The sequence below is a fragment of the Eubalaena glacialis genome, chromosome 2 (genome assembly GCF_028564815.1).
Source record: "Eubalaena glacialis isolate mEubGla1 chromosome 2, mEubGla1.1.hap2.+ XY, whole genome shotgun sequence".
NCBI classification, from domain to species: Eukaryota; Metazoa; Chordata; class Mammalia; order Artiodactyla; family Balaenidae; genus Eubalaena; species Eubalaena glacialis.
In genome coordinates, this window is record NC_083717.1 from 60,590,189 (window position 1) to 60,608,943 (window position 18,755).

The 18,755-nt window shown below is 37.6% G+C and overlaps 1 protein-coding gene across 3 annotated transcripts; it reads left to right on the top strand.

The window, feature by feature from the left end:
- The first annotated feature begins 1,171 nt into the window (after positions 1-1,171).
- RCN2 (reticulocalbin 2) lies at positions 1,172-18,117 on the top strand. Of its 3 annotated transcripts, none has more exons than XM_061181882.1 (7): positions 1,172-1,561; positions 1,944-2,049; positions 4,626-4,822; positions 12,262-12,363; positions 15,655-15,751; positions 16,628-16,770; positions 17,301-18,117. In XM_061181882.1, the coding sequence occupies exons 1-7, from the start codon at positions 1,418-1,420 to the stop codon at positions 17,451-17,453; spliced, it is 942 nt and encodes a 313-aa protein (XP_061037865.1). In that variant the 5' UTR covers positions 1,172-1,417; the 3' UTR covers positions 17,454-18,117. The 3 variants fall into 3 exon arrangements, with proteins under 3 accessions (XP_061037865.1, XP_061037864.1, XP_061037863.1); XM_061181881.1 differs by having other exon boundaries at positions 1,175-1,561; positions 12,250-12,363; positions 16,631-16,770; positions 17,301-18,116; XM_061181880.1 differs by having other exon boundaries at positions 1,176-1,561; positions 12,250-12,363; positions 17,301-18,116.
- Positions 18,118-18,755: the final 638 nt, after the last annotated feature.

Consider the following 18,755-nt stretch of genomic DNA (forward strand, 5'->3'; position numbering starts at 1 on the left):
ACTAAAGTTAAAATTAAAATGTGATAAAAGTGATAAAAGTTTTTCTTTTCTTTTTTGTTTTTTAATTGTTTGTTTTAGAGAAATCAACCCTGAAGTGTTGCCTATATTTACACTCTGAAACTTAAAACTTTATCCTGTGCTGATCTTTGTAACACTGGAAAGATCCCACTGAACTTACTCTTTGTTCTCTAAACTTTTCAATGGTCTCTGATTAAAAAAATAAAATTCCAGCCTGACCCAGGAAATTTGTCCAATCTGTGCCCATTCAGTTTTTCAGTTTGGAGCAGAATTCTTGCACCCAATCCAAATAGAGACTGTGAGAAGTGAGAGGACCCAGAAAGCCTTTTCTTCTGTGTGAAAAGGCCTGATCTTAAGTGGACAAATCAATGAAAGAAAAGGGCTCAAGCTGCAGCCTACAAATTACTTTGAGTTTAGTGTGCTTGGAATGAGGTGCAGAAATCACATAGAACTGTAGGTAGACATGGAATAAAAACTATGTGCACATGCATTCTATCTGCAAAGGATTTCCTAGGTACTTACTAAACTATTCCTTCTGCACAACCATCTTTTGCTTTTCTAGCAGCATGATGTAAGCTTACATTTCTTGAACACTTTACCATATGTGCCAGGTACTGTTCTAAACGCATATTATTTTAATTTAATCTTCATAATAACCCTTTAAGCTAGTCTTATTACTATGCTCATTTTATAAATGAGCAAACAGGTTTTCAAAGGCCAAGTAACTTGGCGAAGGTCACAGAACTTGTAAGTCGAGAAATTGAGCATCACATACAAACATCTGGCTTAAGTACTTAGGTTCGTTCGTCCTTCTCTGGTCAAATAAATAAGTAGTGATACATTAAAGACTGGGAAAACCAAAGATTTTCCTAGGTACTGTATTATTGTCACCCAAATCTCCAGCCTTTCTTATTGATGGAAACCGGGTCGGACACACGGAGTGGACAGGCGGCTTCTGGTAGGAACGAGGCTGACGGAAAGAGACAGGGCGGGGGTGGGGTGGGGGCGTGTCTTTTGGAGGGCGTCGTGGCGCAAGGAAAGGTTCCCCCGGGGGTCTCCCCTCCCGGCCCCGACCGCCAGCCTCCTGTAGCCTCTGTGCCCGCAGCAGACCGCCACATCCTCGCGGCCCGGCCCCAGCCCTGCGGTCCAATCATCGGCGCGGCCTGGCGCCCCGCCCCTCCGCCGGGGCTATATAGGCCTCGGCCTGGCCTGCTGCATCACGGCAATTGTCGCTCGGGCTTCAGCCAGTGATCACCTGAGGAACGGAGGCCACGGCCCTGTCCGCGTTCCGTTCCACCCTCCCCACGTAAGCCGCGCCGCCCGCTGAGCGCCGCCGCCGGCCTGGGCCCCCTCCCACCTCCCTCCTCACCTCTCTGTGTGTCCGCGGCTGGCCGGCGCGATGCGGCTGGGCTCGAGGCCCGCCACGCTGGGGCTGCTCCTGCTGTGCGCCGCGGCAGCCGGCGCCGGGGAGGCCGAGGAGTTGCACTACCCACAGGGCGAGCACCGCGCCGACTACGACCGCGAGGCGCTACTGGGCGGCCAGGTGAGGCGGCCAGACCGGGGGCTGGGAGGGCCGGGCCTCGCAGCGCCGCTGCCGCGGGCTTTGTCCCGGGACAAAGGGGGCGGCCGGGCGAGGCCTGGCCGGGGCAGCCTGACAATGGGGGCCGGGCGGGGTGCAGCTCACTCTCCCGTGGACCCCGGGGGCTGTAAGCCTGAGAAAATAGCGCGGCCCAGGAGCCGGATCCCTTCTACCCTCCCTACAAGGGGCAGGATCACTGAGGGTGTGTAGGGGGCAGGGGCCTTGGAGAGCAGGTGTGGGTCACCCCAGAAGCCCTCGGCAAGAGTAGCTCTATTTTTCTCCACCATTTTGCCCTCCTGATAGTAATGCTTGACCCCCCCCCCCGTATGTCGCTTACCCCCCAAAGGAAGAAGTCGATGAATATGTTAAACTCACCCCCGAAGAGCAACACAAAAGACTGAAGTCAATCATAGAGAAAATTGACTTGGACTCAGATGGCTTTCTCACCGAAAGTAAGGACGTCCTACACAACTAACAATGGAGACATCCCTTTGTAGGAGACAGAAATACAAACATTTAAGCAGGGTGTCTGTTGAGTGTAGATTGCTAGTGTTCCAACCAATTACAGGTACTGTGTGAGAGGGGAAAAAAGGACATGGTGAGTAGGTTTTATACCTGGAAATCTTTAGACATAGGATACCAACTAACACTCAGTTCTTTCTCCAGTAATATATAAACATCACTGACCCTACATGGTATGTGCAAGTCATACCTAGAGCAAACGCCCTGCTCCTCACATGACTTTTTATCAATATCAACATGATTCACTTTAGAGAAACATGCTAAAAACCTTCTTAAGGCATTAAGTGGTTTATTGCTCTTTTGATATATGCTTCATTAGAATCTTAACAACTTGCTTCTGTTTATAAGCAAGTAGAAAAGGACCTGTTGCATGTGAATTATGTTTATCACAAATTATTATAACTGGTAGAGGCCTTAGAATCATTATGTCCACCTCTTTTTGTAAGGATGAAGAAATTGAAGCCCAGAGGCGTAAGTGCCTTGCTCCAATGAGTGGCAAAGCCAGGATTAGAACCCGTATCTCCTGCGCTTAATTCAGTCTTTAATATCCTTCACTTAAAAAACAAACAAAAAAACAAAGTGAGTGCTCTTAGGTAGATTCTAGAGCCAGAAATGAAATGCACAGATTCTTAAAAGCATATTCCAAATAAATTGCTGTGCATCTGCCTCAACTCATTGCTTAATTCATGTGATGCACCCGATCAACTTTCCAAGTTGATCCTCAACAAAAATTCAGGAGCTGTTTGCTTATAACTCTTATTTAAATGCTGCTCAGCATCTGAAGAATGAAGTTGCTGGAGAGAGAATTATAAGCTGATTGGTAAATTCAAGATGTGTTGTCAATGAAGTATTCACGTTGGTGCCCTCAGGAATATTAAGGTTTTGTTCCTTGTACTTAAAACAAACAACAGAACCTTTAGACTAATTATCCAATAAGAATAGGTACATCTTTGGTTACACTAGAGAGCATATAAAACAAGTTGATTTGGAAGACTTGGTGCTATTTATCTGTAAGGGCCTACATGTGTTCAAATATTTAATAGTAAGCTTTTTAAAAAGTTAAAATTAAAAGGAACTTAGTCCAAATCTTCATTTTATAGATGAGAAAACAAAACCTAGAGAGGGTAAACTTATTCCTTATGGCAGAGCTGATGTATGAACCCCTGTTTCTGACATCTGTTTCATTCTGTATTCTGTTAAGCCATGATGATCATTCTACTTGAGGACTCTTCAGGGAATTTTGCTTATTTGCACTTTAAGCGCCAGGACTGGACTCAGGTTCTTGAGAGACAGCTAAGTTCAGTTTGGACTTTGAAGCCAAACATGGGTTTGAACCTAGACTCTGCTACTCATTAGCTGTGAGTCCTCAATTCCTAACCTCAATTTCCTGAACTGTAAAACAATTATTATAATTGCCTTGTTTTGAAGATTAGAGACAAAGTATATAGAGGACCTGATATATAATAATTGTTCAATACATGGTTGCCATAATTATTCTGCCCTGATTTAGAGTTTCAGGAGAGACAAAGTGTCTTTACTTTTCTATTCACCTGACCTCCCCCCAAACCAATAGAGGAGTACCACTCTTTAAACCAAGTGGTGTATTATCTTTAAACCAAATGGGTACTCTTGCTTCCTTGCAAATATTCATGTTTTTCTTCCCCCACCCCCTTTTTTCTATAATGCAGTATAGTAAATATCTCTGATAGATTTTTAAAAGTTTATCTGAAAGTGGACATTTGCGATTTAGAAACTTTTCCCCTATGTCTTCAGGTACCCAGTTAAGACAGATAGCTATTACAAGAAGGGCATAAATCATAATTGCTACCCATAACTTTGTTAAAATTTCCGCCAGATGCTTTATGACATAGTTAAAGGGAATGTACTGTAACAGTATTTCTCAAACTTCAGTCACTTGAGTACATTTTTCACAATTTAGGCCCTATTTACTTATCTATTATTCCCTTAACATAGTCTTGATTCAACTCAATGTAGAATGTATTTTAAAGGAAAACTTTATATTACTTTCATAAATGAAGAACACTGTTTTTTCCAATACATATTAAAATAAATGGGTAGTTATTCAAATATTTGTGCTTCCTGAGAGATCTGTGATAATTAGCAAAAGTTATCTGCAATTTTTTGCATAATATGTTTTAAAAGTCAAGTGCTATTTTGGCCAATTGGTAGTTTATTTAATAAATACTTGTTGAGCCAGGTGCTTTCTAGGCATTTGGAGTACCTCAATGAACAAAACGTACCAAAACTCTCTGTACTCAAAGAGCTTACATTCTGTGTAGATCACATATTATAACATTCTTAAAACTCCAAACAGCTCTCCCTGCCTCCTACTCCTATTTCTATGAATACAACTAGGCCAGTTCTCACTCACTATTTATATACACTAAAGTTTTCTTTCTGCTTTTAAAGAATGTTTAGAAATCCTCACTCCTTTTAAGTATCAGAATTACTATCACATTCATTGTGTTCTGCGAAATTCTCATAGGTGAACTCAGTTCATGGATTCAAATGTCTTTTAAACATTATGCTATGCAAGAAGCGAAACAACAGTTTGTTGAATATGATAAAAACAGTGATGCTAGTGTGTCGTGGGATGAATACAATATTCAGATGTATGATCGCGTAATCGACTTTGATGAGAACACTGCTCTGGATGATGCAGAAGAGGAGTCTTTTAGGCTGGTGAGTACGTGTGCACAAGCTTTTGATCATATCAGTTCACTTTACCTTCCTGCATGAGTGAGCACAAGAGGCCTGAGGTCATAGATTGATTGCCTTGTTCTCTATCACCTGTTTCATTTCAGTGGTCATTTTGATGGTTTCCTTTCTAGCCAGATTTAGGACTCTTATTCTGGACTACTTCAGTTATCCTTGCATCTGTATTTCTCAGCTGCATCATTTGTCCTCATTTCCAGGGTTGCTTTTTTAGTGTATTTTGAATATGTATCTCAATATTTTATTTTTTTTGTTATTGAACAATTGGTTTTATTATCATATTTATTAAGAAGACTATAGAGGCCTATTCCCATTTTTAAGCACATAGTTTTATATAAAATAACTCTAAAATGTTTTAAAATTGTGGTAAGGTACATATAACATAAAATTTACATTTTAACTATTTTTAAGTGTGCAGTTCAATATTGTGTAGTACATTCACATTGTTAGGCAACCAATCTGCAGAATTCTTGTCATCTTGCAGAACTGCAGCCCTAAACCCATTAAACAACTCCTCGTTTCCACTTGCCCCAGCCCCCTGGCAACCACCACTCGACTTTCTGTCTCTGAATTCAACTATTCAGGGTACCTCGTATAAGTGGAATCCTAACATTTTTTTGTGTGTGTGACTAGCTTATTTAACTTAACGTTCTCAAGGTTCGTCCATGTTGTAGTACGTGTCGGAATTTCCTTTTAAAGACAATAATATTCCATTATATGTATATATCACATTTTGTTTATCCATTCATCAATCAATGGACAGTTGAGTTGCTTCAGCTTTTTGGCTATTGTGAGTAATGTTGCTATGAACGTGGGTGTACAAATATGTCTTCGTGACCCTGCCTTTAATTCTTTTGGGTATATATCCAAAAGTGGAATTGCTAGATCATATGGTAATTCTATTTTTAATTTTCTGAGGAACTGCAATACTGTCTTCTATAGTGGCTGCACCATTTAAAATAACTTATTTTTGAAGATTCAGTATCACTATGAGTTCTGTTGTGTCTCATGGTTTAATTTGTTGAAATACATTTCTTAAGCAGAGTTGAGGAAGGCAATATTTAGGCATCAGTAGGAACTTTTAAAGACTTTTTACTTAGTAATTAGTAGGAACTTTTTAAGACAAATTACTATAAGCTTGAGAAATTACTATTTCAAATACTTTTATATTTCAGAGGTAATTTTAAAGACTTTTTTTTTAATTTAATTTACTTATTTTTGGCTGCATTGGGTCTTTTGTCGCTGCACACGGGCTTTCTCTAGTTGCGGCTAGCAGGGGCCACCCTTTGTTGCGGTGCGCGGGCCTCTCACTAGGGTGGCTTCTCTTGTTGTGGAGCACGGGGTCCAGACACGCAGGCTTTAGTAGCTGTAGCATGCGGGCTCAGTAGTTGTGGCTCGCGGGCTCTACAGTGCAGGTTCAGTAGTTGTGACGCACGGGCCCAGTCGCTCCGCGGCATGTGGGATCCTCCCAGACCGGAGCTCGAACCCGCGTCCCTCGCATCGGCAGGCGGACTCCCAACCACTGCGCCACCAGGGAAGCCCCAAGACTTTTTTTAAAAGAGTTTTTTGTACGTGGAAAAAATAAAACCAAACACCTTGTTGCAAGCGTTGTGTCCCAAAATATTAATCAAGGGTGCTTGGAAAACATTTGAGGCTCCTCTATTCCTTAACTTACCTATCCCATTATTAGTATCTACCTTTTAGTTTTTACCATGGCCATATTTTATCAGTGTATATGCTATTTATTTTAGAATCATATTGGCCACTTGAACTCTGTAGGCCATCACTAACTCAAAATTGGTTGTTTCTCTGCTAATGATTATGCATATGCTATGCATATACCACTGGTGTGGAGGTTAAGAGCTCCAGCTTTGGAGCCAGTCTGCTTGGCTTCACATTCAGGCATACCACTTAACAGTGGTGCAGCTTTAGGTTAAGTCAGACCTCCTTATGCCTCAGTTTCCTCATATCTAAAAATGGGAATGATAATAGTATGGAGAAACAGTAATAAATATTGATAGTAGCAGTTGGACTGGTAAACTCTTCTATGTTGATTTGAAAGAATACTGTTGAAGAAAGCATGTGTGATTCACATGTTTATCTTTAATATTTATATACAATCAGCTTTTGAAAGTTGTTTAAGCATTTGTTAACTATATCAGCTTTAGATTAGTTAGGATTTAATATATAGGGGAAAAATGTTTTTGCTCCTTTTTTTCTCCTTATTTGGGTCTTCATCTTACAGCAGACTGAAAAGAGTGTAAATCAGTCTTTTCACTACTTAGTGCTAAAAAGAAAACAAATGATAATAATGAGTCTGGGATTTGTCTACTAGTTATTCTCCTTTACTATAGGAATTAACTCATCTTAAAAGCATCATTTGCATTCCAAGACTTTTCTAAAACCAAACCATGGTATGATATTATGACTTCCCTGCCAGAGAATAATACAGAAGTTAAATACAGTATTTTAAAATCTTACTAGAATTAGATTCTGTCCTTTTTTTTTTTTCACTCAAAAGATTCAATTAGCATCCCATCAAAAATAAGAAACGTGTGTGGTTTTTTAAATCTGTATTCTTTTGTGGGTTGGGGGTGTGGGATGAAATAATACATGATGATGTTGAGAAGAAAATCTTCACTTTGAAAAGGTACATGACTTGTTAATATAAAGTATTTATGAACAGCTTTTCTTTTAAAAGATGTCTGGTTCTAATGCTATGTTCCCCACCCAGGTACTCAGTACATGTTGATTATAAGACTCTACTTTTAAAGAATGAATTAGATGGACCTTAATAGCCTAAAGGAATTTATGGATCCCTAAAATGAACACTTCTCAATGGGAGTCCTAATGGTTATTCTTTGACAACACAGGAATATGTCTCTACATGAAGTTCTATTTATAATACTTTATTAGAATTTGATATATATAGATATAACCCACTAAAAGTGGATGTGGGGTGTAAAGATGAACCCAGACACAGCTGCATTATTATTCAAAATAAAAAATCAAGGATGAAGAATGAATCGGTCTTAATCGAAGTAACAGACTAAACATTATACCATAAAATAATCATAAAAAGTAATTGGATATCTAAATAAAATAAAATGTTTCTATATGGAAGCCTAATAAAAAACAAAAATCAATTTGATACCTGAATTTTATCTTATTTTTGATGTTTTCATATAGAGAATAGAGATAGCCTGGAATAATGACCCTCTCAGGCTGTGAAATGTCTGAAAAAGCATTTCTTTATGATCTGATGAACAAGTATAGTCAGCACTTTTAAGCAGGATAATTAAAGTTTGAGGACCAACCTGGCAGAAGCTCAATTGCTCTAACTTCTAAAGCCAGCCGCTGAATGTGCATGTATAAGCAATATTTATTTATGTAAGATATTATCTTGCATGTGGCTAATCAGAATAAGACCTAGACTTTTTTTCTGGTATCACAAGTTATATATTTCCTCATGTAAAATTTTTAGTCTACCAAAAGATGGCAGTTTTGTTCTTCACAAGTTTCTGTTACAATATAAAATAAACGAGTATGGTAGTTTCTATCTTTTTACTACTGTGTATAGTACTTCCTACTCTCCACTAGAACACAAGGTTTTTATACAGAAGAAAAAAGTGTTGAGGTTTTATGAAACTGATAGTCTTTTGTTCTCTTTTAGAAATTTGCCACTTTGAAAAAAGTCTTGCAATGTATTGGCTTCTTTAATATGAGTCTCTCTTAAATTGTGTTCCTCAAATGACTAAAACTTTAAAAAATCACATTTCATTTTATTTTTAAAACTGAGAAATGTAAACCAGAAAACTACCTTTTTTTTTTTTTTTTTTAAAGAAATCTTAGCTGTTGAAAGAGATCCTTTCTTTCCATAGGCAAATTTGGCCAAATTCCACTCCCTCTGCTGAAACATGGACCTTTTTGCTCTGAATTGAAGGGTTCTTTCATAAGGAAATCTAAGCACTTAGTATTTTGAATAGTGATTTATTCAAAAAGAACTTGATTGACTCAACAAAGTACCTCAAGTTCTTATTTTTCTACTTTTCCCCATGTTAAACCTGAACATAACATGTAAATTATTTGGTCTAATTATTTAAAATTATGAAACATTAAGTTAAAACAGCTATTTGGAAACAGTTTTTTCCCCCTGTCATGATTGGGTGGATATAACTGGCTAGTGGAATCTGGATGTTTAAAAGACAAATTCTTTGGGGAAAGAAATGAGCCTCTCCACTGTAAATCAATCAACGTAAAAGAACTAGTGTTTCAGTAAATGACTGCTACCTAACCTCTAGTATTCCAAAAAACCGAAAAGAGTATTTCTTTTCAACAGTGAATCACATAAATTGAAAGCTTCTAAAATATTTGAAATTGTACTTTTTCAAAAATGTGCAGTTTAATACACATAAGTTTATAGAAAGTTATTCCCAGAAATTCTCAAAATAGAATTTATGCAGGATTAGCAATATGCCACTATTGGCTTCCAAGGCTCTTAATCACAGAATTACCTTTGAGAAATTCATTAAAAGCAGCCTTGTCCCTAATAGCTGCTACTTCTTGATTTCCTATCAGAGTGTACTTGGGGGAAAAAAAGGAAGATGGGTGTGAGAAAGTAGAAAAGGGTATGATTATTTAACCTCGACCTCAAGATAGGCCCTTTTCAGCTTTTGATGTGTTTTATCTGGACATACAGAATTAGCACTGTAAAGAACCTACAAAGAGTAGACTTCCAAATATTATGTACATTTATCAAAAATATTCTCATAAAAGGACTATTTTTTGAAACCTGTTAACGTGTTTTTGAAAAGTCATTTTGAAGACCAGAAACAGAAATAGACATACCAAGAATTAATACATAGTCTAAATTTATTGCTTTGGGGACATTAAAAAAATTATTGAGATTGTTAAAGAAGATAGTGTGTAGTACTGTAGAAAGAGCAGGGAGGATCCAAGTTCAACATATTTTAGCTGTTTTTCTGACATCCCTTTCAATAAATCATTTTAATCTCAGTTTTTCTATCAATAATAGTAATATGTAACATTTATTTAATACCTAATACTTAAGGTTTCTAATTGCTTGATAGGAATTCTCATCCCAATTGCTTAACAGAGATTTTTTTCTTATTTATTATAAATTGTTCAATTTATTTAAACTAAAAAAAAACAAAACAGTTCATCCATTTCTGTCACCTCCCCACCTCCCCACCTCTGGCAACCACCAGTCTGTTCTCTGTATCTTGAGCTTGGTTTTGGGGGAATTTTTTGTTTGTTTGTTTTTAGATTCCACATAGATCATACAGTATTTGTCTTTCTCTGACTTATTTCACTTAGCATAATGCCCTCAAGGTACATCCATATTGTCTCAAATGGCAAGATTTTATTCTTTTTTATGGCTGAATAATAAGTCCCCTACATTCGAATGAGTTCCGTTCAGAGAGCACGTTCGTTAAGTCCGATTTGTTCATTAAGTCCAACAAAGTTAGCCTGGGTACCCACCTAACACAATTGGCTATATAGTACTGTACTGTAATAGGTTTATAATACTTTTCACACAAATAATACATAAACACAAACAATAAAGAGAACATTTTTAATCTTATAGTACAGTGCCTTGAGAAGTACAGTAGTACAGTACAACAGCTGGCATACAGGGGCTGGCATCGAGTGAACAGGCAAGAAGTGTTACTTACTGGAGGAGGGAGAGGAGGTGGGAGATGGTAGAGCTGAAGGATCGTCAGCAATAGGAGACGGAGGGCGAGCTGCAATGTCACTCACGCCTGACGCTGATTGCACAGGTTCTGGTTCCTTGCTGGATTCAATTCTATCTACCGTCTTGAAAAAACGATCCAGTAATATCTGGGTAGTAGCTCTTTCTTTCTTGTCATAGATGACACGGTAGCACTGGACTGCATTCTGAATGGCTACTGCAACCTTCGTGTACCATTCTACGTTTGGGTCCTGTGCCTCGAAAAGTAACAGTGCCTCCTCAAGTAAAGAAAATCCCCTTGCCATTTCCTGTGTCGTGAATCTCTTCAGTTCTTTAGTTACTTCTTCTTCCTTTTGTCTCTTTTCATCCTTTCTCTGGGCCTCCAATTCCATCTTTTCACCTTGTTCCACTCTCAATTATTTTCACTTTTGTTTCTGTTGTTATCGCTTGGTGCTTCTTAGCAGTACCAGCTACATTACCACTGCTTTTATGCTTGCTTCCGGACATCCTGGGCTTGAAATAAAGATACTGTACCACTGTACTCTATACAGTACTATACAGTAAAGTACACAAAAGCACAACCACTTGTAGAGAATGCACGCACGTGACAATGTATGCCCGTCACGTAAACTAACTTACGTGATTGGACATATGAATGCACGTTTGCATCTTTGAAAATTCACAGCTTGAAGGTTCGTATATGGGGGACTTACTGTATATAATTTCTTTATCCATTTATCCATCAGTGGATATAGGTTGTTTCTATATGTTGGCTATTGTAAATAATGCTGCAGTGAACATAGAGGCTCGTATATCTTTTTGAGTTAGTGTTTTTATTTTCTTTGGATAAATACCCAGAAGTGGAATTCCTGGATCAGATGGTAGTTCTATTTTTAATTTTTTGAGGAATCTCCATACTGTTTTCCGTAGTAGCTGCATCAATTTACATTCCCACCAACAGTGCACAAGAGTTCTCTTTTCTCCATATCCTTACCAACACCTGTTATTTCTTGTCTTTTTTGTAACAGCCAGGTGTCAGGTGATATCTCATTGTGGTTTTGATTTGCATTTCCCTGATGATTTATGATGTTGAGCATCTTTTCATTTACCTGTTGGCCATCTGTATGTATTTGGAAAATGTCTATTCAGATCTGCCCATTTTTTTAGTTGGACTGTTTGGTTTTTGTTCTATTGAGTTGTACAAGTTCTTTATATATTTTGGATATTAGCCCCTTATCATATATATGATTTGCAAATATTTTCTCCCATTCAGTAGCTTTCATTTTATTGATGGTTTCTTTTGCTGTGCAGAGCCTTTTAGTTTGATGTAGTCCCACTTGTTTATTTTTGCCTTTGTTGCTTTTGGTGTCAGATTATCCCAATTGTATAGGTGAGGAGACTGGAGAGGTTAAGCAATTTGCCCTAAGTAATAAGCTAGTGAGTGGCATTGCTGGAATTCAGATCTGAGTTTCTCTGACTCTAGAGCCTGTGTCTCTGTACTGCTTCTAATAAATGTTTGTTATTTGCCCAACTTACCTTCAAAGGGATGATGTGAAGATAAAATATGATAATGGGTGTAAATGTACTTTAGATTTCACATAGTTGTATTTTTCAAAGTATTTTTAATGATGTTATGGTATGGATGAGACCTTTAAACATGTTCAATATTTAATTTTCAAAGCTTCATTTAAAGGACAAGAAGCGATTTGAAAAAGCTAACCAGGATTCAGGTCCTGGTTTGAATCTTGAAGAATTTATTGCTTTTGAGCATCCTGAAGAAGTTGACTACATGGCGGTAAGGAAGAAACATTTCAAGATGACTATTGAATGACCAAAACTTTAAAACTTGCTTTTACAAAGTAATTAAAATGAATTGTATGGCAAACAGAACTTTGGGAGACAGGAAGATCTAAAGTTTTCCCTGCTTAAGATAAGGAGTGGGAAGAAGGAGGTTTTCTGGTGGGGTGGGGTGGGGTGTGCTTATTGGGAGGAAGAAGGTAAGGAATGAGTGTTCTTTAATCTCTGTAACATATATGAGCATCAGTCTTTCCCTGGCTAGTTTCTGTTTCATAACCACATTATCTTCAGTGCCTTCCTTGTCCTTTTGTAGTTTCCCGACTTTCCTCTGGTTTTTCAGTATTAGTAACACTAGAACTTCCTGTTTAGTTTACAGCATCACTTGTGAAAACTTTTGGTCTGGGAGAATGTATCACATTTGGATCCCTTTTCATAGGGTGTGTGGGGGTAGGGTGGGGGGTACAGCTAATGACTAATGATGTTTTTGCAACTTCAGGCATAATGAGTCCTCTCATCCCTTTAGTGCTTAAAAGAAGTACCAGCTCTTCAAAATTTTGTTGGACTCTAGGTTTAATTTAACACTGATTAAGTCCCTCCTATGACTTGATGAGCTTCTTGAGAGCAGAAACTATCGTTTTGGAGGGTAAAGATTAATATAAGACATGGCTTTTAAAAAATAGGCCAAACATTTATATTGAGGTCTGTTGCCTGGCATCAACCTCCAGCCATGTGGCTTAGTTCCCTGGACATTTCAGGGAGGGAAGATGTAGCTTTTTGTTTAATGGGTCATGGTCAGATGCTGCTACCTTGATAGCAAGGCTGCAGATACGTTTTTCTCTATAGCTCAGTGGCAAGACACCACCATTAGTACCACTTCTCTTGCCACTGTGAGGCATCTGATTTCTCACTTGGCACAAAATACATGACCTAGTTTAAGAACATTGGCACAATTTGTTTAATTAGGGCCAATTAGGGCCAATTAGGGCCAAAAATTGAGCCCTAGCATGGTAGGCAGAGGATGTTGGATCTTGATTACCTGGGGAATAAGGAACAGTTGAAGACTGAGGAGGGAAATGACCAGTGAAAGCAATGAAATAATTTAGGCATTATATGTTATGGCCCTGGAATACAAGGTGGCAGTGGAATGAATTAGACTTGACCGACATTTTGAAGAAAGCATAGACAGGAATGTTGACTGACTAAACACGGGAAGGGAGGGGGGCAAGAGTCAGAGATGACTGTGAGGTTTGGGGCTTGCCTAACAATGAAAGCCCATTGCAGAATGGGGTGTGTCAGTATGGGGAAGTATGTTCTTTGTGCTGAGTTGGCCTTGATGGCAGCATATAAGGTGTGTGACCATAAATTGGTGTCTCATTCAGAGCAGCTTCATTAATTCCTATTTATTTTAATTGTTTTTGTGTATCCCTTTTTCCCTTTAAGGGTATATTTGATATAGGAAAAGGCACGAGTACAAGATCAACTAAGTGATTCTACTTTGGATTAAAATTTGGAATTTAAAGATATTTTCATTCATGTAGTTCCAAAAATTATTTTAACCAAGGCAACAGTATTGAAATAAATCTATTGTTTCCCAAGAGGATTACTTGAATGGAGGAATAATCATTTGGATCAGTGTTTCTTTTACTGGGTCACAGACTCCTTTAAAAAATATGATGCAAACTATGTACTGTGTCCCAGAAAAATCCTATGTATGTCCATGCTCATACGCGTGAAGTATTGGATTATAATTTCAAGAGATTCTCAGATCCTCTCTCTAAAACCAATCTTTGGATATCCAGGTTAAGAGCCCCTGGTTTCTATACATAAAATCTGTAATATTTGATTTTAAAAAACGCCAACAACTTGTATTTAAGTGTTATTTCATACAGATGTAGATAAAGCACCTGGGTTTGACTAGAATGGTAGACTTTTGAGAATATATTTCATTATAGTTGTGATGCTAGAATCCAGATTGAAAGGTATTTGGGTGGCAGCAGGTAATGAGGAAATGAGAATAGTAGGTATAACCTATTGGAGGAAAAGAAAAACCAGGATGGTGGCTAAAGAGTGCAGCAAAGTCATTGGGGACTTGAATGTTTTTAAAGGCATAGAAGAAGGAGCTGGTGGAAAAGAGATTGGAGCCTTGGGAGAGGCTGGAGTTAAGAGTTAAAGAAAGCACTCAGGAAATGGGGTAGTATGGGATCTAGGAAGACAGTTGAGGGCTTCACCCTAGAGAAGAGGGGGAGAGAGCTTTAACTGCTGAGATCAGAGGCATATATAGAGGTAATTAAAGGTGAGGATGCGATGCTGGGAAACAAGGAAGCATTTCAGAAGACTGTACCATGTTTAGAAAAACAGGAGGGTCTTTGTCAAGAGTGTATTGGAGAGAGTTAGGGTGAGGCCCAAGGAAAATGGAGGTTTCAAAGAACAGCTGTAGAGTGTATGTTAGGGAAAGTGAGGCAGAGATAGACTTCCAAGCTGCAGTGAGAGCCTACCAAAATGGCAAGAAATTAATTTACAAGGACTAGTTTCTATTTTTGTATCTTTCTCTGATTCTGGAATAAAGGAGAAAGTGAAGTGAGTCTGATGTACTAGATAGGGATTGGCATAATAAGAAGAGGGTACAAGGGGATATAGGAATGTAATAAGAGAAGTACTGAAGCAGCTGGCCATTAAACAGGTCATCTTGGGTCAAGTATAACGAGAAAGGGTGTGATCTTTGGGTCAGAGGGGAGTGGTTGGTAAGAAGCCTTGGTAAGTGTGAGGAACAGATTTGGGGGCAGTCTGGTGTGGATAGGGTAGATTGGTAGAAGAGGAAGCAGGGAGGTTGAGGTTTTATAGGGGACTGCCCCATTTCAGGTCTGGGGGTAGAACAGCAGCTCTATTCAAAGACATCTAAGACAGGGGTTCTTTTGGGGTTGTTAATAGATTTGAGAGAAAGTGGAATTAAAGAACACAAAGGTAGTAAGATATGTCATTCTTCAGAAGGAGGGTAATGTGCAGAAAATAGGAGTGTGAGTTTAGTACCGAGGTTGTTCAGGAGGGTGAAGTGGAGTGCTCAATAATAGAAACTTAAGGATGTTGAATTTTAAGCTACTTAATATTTGGGGTTTTATTCCTGCTTCTAAATTCCAATGTTTAGAAAGATTGTCTTGCAAGTATGGACAACCAAAATAATTATTCCTAAATAAGTTCTGTAGTAGCATTGATTCAGATGGTGGTGGGATTGAAACTTTTGTGACTAATTTTTTTTTGTGTGTGTGTGTGTGTGTGAACGGACATGCAATAGGAATTTGTCATTCAAGAGGCTTTAGAAGAACATGACAAAAATGGTGATGGATTTGTTAGTTTGGAAGAATTTCTCGGTGACTACAGGCGGGACCCAAGTAAGTAGCTTGGGGATGTGTGGAAGCGGGGGTGGGAAAAGAAGAAAGAAATTGAAAGACAGTCTTGCTCATTGAGAGTTCTGTTTGACAGAGGAAAATGGAAGAAGAACTGGGCCTGATTCCTCCTTGTTCTGCCAAGTTCAATAAAATACAAGGGAAACAAAGGGACTTAAAGCTTATCTGAGAATGCTGTTTTTACTCACTTTTAGTTCCACGTCTAGATCCAAGCATTTTTCTTCCTTTTCAAACAAATAAAATGTAATCATCAATCCAAATGGGTGAGGAAGTAAAGGTTGATATTTTTAAACAGACTTCTGTACCCTTGCATGTAGATCTTGAAAGAGAAGAAAATATAGAATCCTATAAATACTGGAGTAAGACTGGAAGGTGGCTTACTGAGTGTTTGAAATTTGAGGAGTTTTTAAATGCAGCTTTTTCTGAAAGCAGCTGTCTTTTCAGAATTGTTGCTTAAAAGCATCACTTATTGTGAATGTCACTTTAAAATTACACATGGCATTGCTTTGTAAGAGCACACAGGAAGCTTTAGTCACATGATGTACGTAAAAACATTACCTAGCTCAAACTTGGGAAAACTGTATCCGAACAAGTAGCAGCAGTTAAAAAAATTACTAGTTTGTGATAATAAGCAACAATTTTTAAACTCTGAGTATCACTTTTGAAAATTACTATAGAGTTGATACTTATTTCAGGACATTTCAGTTAAGTACCTCTGTTTCTTTGGGCCTCCTTTATTTGGTAAGCTTTAAATTCATTTCCTTTATTCTAGGGGTATACCAAACTTCTTATTGGATACATGTGACATTCTTGCGTATGCATGTTTATGTTCTTGGGTTTTTTTTTTTTTTCTATATTAAGCAGCAAAGGAAGATCCAGAGTGGATACTCGTTGAGAAAGATAGATTCCTGAATGATTATGACAAAGATGCTGACGGCAGGCTTGATCCCCAAGAGCTGTTGTCTTGGGTAGTACCCAATAATCAGGGCATTGCACAAGAAGAGGTAAGTGTTACAGAATTACTCTCTCATCCCCAAATTGGTGCTACTGATAGTAAAGGAAATTCAAAATCTTAAGCCAAAGAAAGAAGTAGTGGAGTTATTTATTTAGGAATAATGCATTGCTATTTCTTGATTTAAATCTATGATCTGTTTTAGATTGTTTTAGATTTTCAAGGAGACAAAGAAGTTAAGATTGTATCATGTATTAATCTGATAGCACAATAGAATAATAAAAATTTGTATTTACCTATAGGGGCTCAAAATGAGTTATATTAATTTTGCTTTACTTTGAGATATCCTGAATTGGATTTGAGTTGGGAGGAGGCAGAACCCAGCAGAAATTAAGGAAGGAGGTAATGAGAGACGCCGTAGACAGACCTGGTCACAATGGTTAATATTTTTAGATACTTAGACAATAATGAGTACTTGGCATACCTGAATGGTTTTGACAAATCAAATCACATTAAAATGTGAACATCTTGCTGAAAATGCTTATTACACTTGACACCTTTTTGTTTTGTTTTATTTTAAAGGCTCTTCATCTAATTGAGGAAATGGATTTGAATAGTGACAGAAAGCTCTCTGAAGCAGAGATTCTGGAGAACCAGGACTTGTTTCTTACCAGCGAAGCCACAGATTATGGCAGACAGCTTCATGATGAATATTTCTATCACGATGAGCTTTAATCCCTGGGTATATCTGAGTAGAGTACTGGCTTCTTTTATAGTTTGTTACCAGCTTTACTTTTGTGATAAAATGTTGATGTTATATTTTACATTCTTACGTCTTACTACAGTCAAGATTAATGTACATTAAAATTTTGGCCTTTTAGAAGAAACGTAAAACAAAAACCTGATATTTATTTCAAAACGTATTGAAGAAATGAAACAATATTGTGCCATATGACAACATAGTCTTTCCTAAATATTCCATCTGTTTAGTACTGTATTATGGAATATTTGAGTTCTGTTTCCATACTTGAAAAAATGGAGGATTCTAGAGTTGGCTGAACAATATTATTTAAGTAGTATATGACTGAGCTATCAATTTTTGTTTTAAGTAGATTTAATTTGGGAACTGACAGAAGGACATTGTGTTTAGTTTTAGCATTTTTGCTTTAAAACCTTTAAAGGAACCTTAGAAAGACTTATGCCTCACATGTTAATGTTGAGAAGTTCTGCTTAATTTTAAAATGGTTTCTATAAAAGGTTTTATTGTATGAAATAGAACTTTATATTTTTGCATATGTATAGATAGTAATTATATTTAATGTGTAACTATAGCATTATGGTGTGTGGAATTTGACATTGTCCAGAACTCTTTTCTTTTATTGACTGATTAAAAATGAAATGTCCTATCTTTTTATATGTTTGTTTGTTTTTCTTTAATCTTTCAGGTCAACCTTGAATTTAGCAAAAGTTTTGTTGTATTATACATTACTTCACCTCATCCATTCCTGTATTTTATTTGGGGAGTGAATGTTCTCAAAACTCTGTTAAATTATATTCTTGCTGCATATTCTTATTTTGCCTTTTTTTTTTTTTTTCTAGATAAAAGAATCATATTATAATTGAATGTGCACCTGACACATTTCATTTGCTATTGTGGCAAATGTGGTCTTGCTATTTGGGGCTAGAAATAATCATAAGAACTACACAGGTTGAAATCACCAGTAGAACTGGTTAGTTATCAGCAGTAGAGCTCAAGATCAGTCATACTGAAATTAAAATCATACTTGATAAGCATTTGTCCACACCTAAATGGTCAGTTTTAACCTTATTCAGGAAGTCAACTTATTACCTTTGTGGGGAGTAAGAAAAGTGAGAAGGTGAGAAATTCATTTTTTCATAGCTTTGACTCACAGATAGTTTTTCTTTCTGTTTTCTTAAATTACTTTTATTTGTGGGTGAAGAGGTCAGCTATGCATTCTATTAATCTTTTTCCAATCTAAAGTTGTCTCCTTTATAGCACACACAGCACTGGGGGGC

What these genes read in the sequence shown, in the direction of transcription:
- RCN2 (XM_061181880.1), top strand. Translation starts at nt 1,418, where the DNA reads ATGCGGCTGGGCTCGAGGCCCGCCACGCTGGGGCTGCTCCTGCTGTGC. An exon ending in AGATGGCTTTCTCACCGAAA is followed by an intron (nt 2,050 to 4,625) that starts GTAAGGACGTCC and finishes AAATTCTCATAG; the next exon opens with GTGAACTCAGTTCATGGATT. An exon ending in AGGGCATTGCACAAGAAGAG is followed by an intron (nt 16,771 to 17,300) that starts GTAAGTGTTACA and finishes TTTATTTTAAAG; the next exon opens with GCTCTTCATCTAATTGAGGA.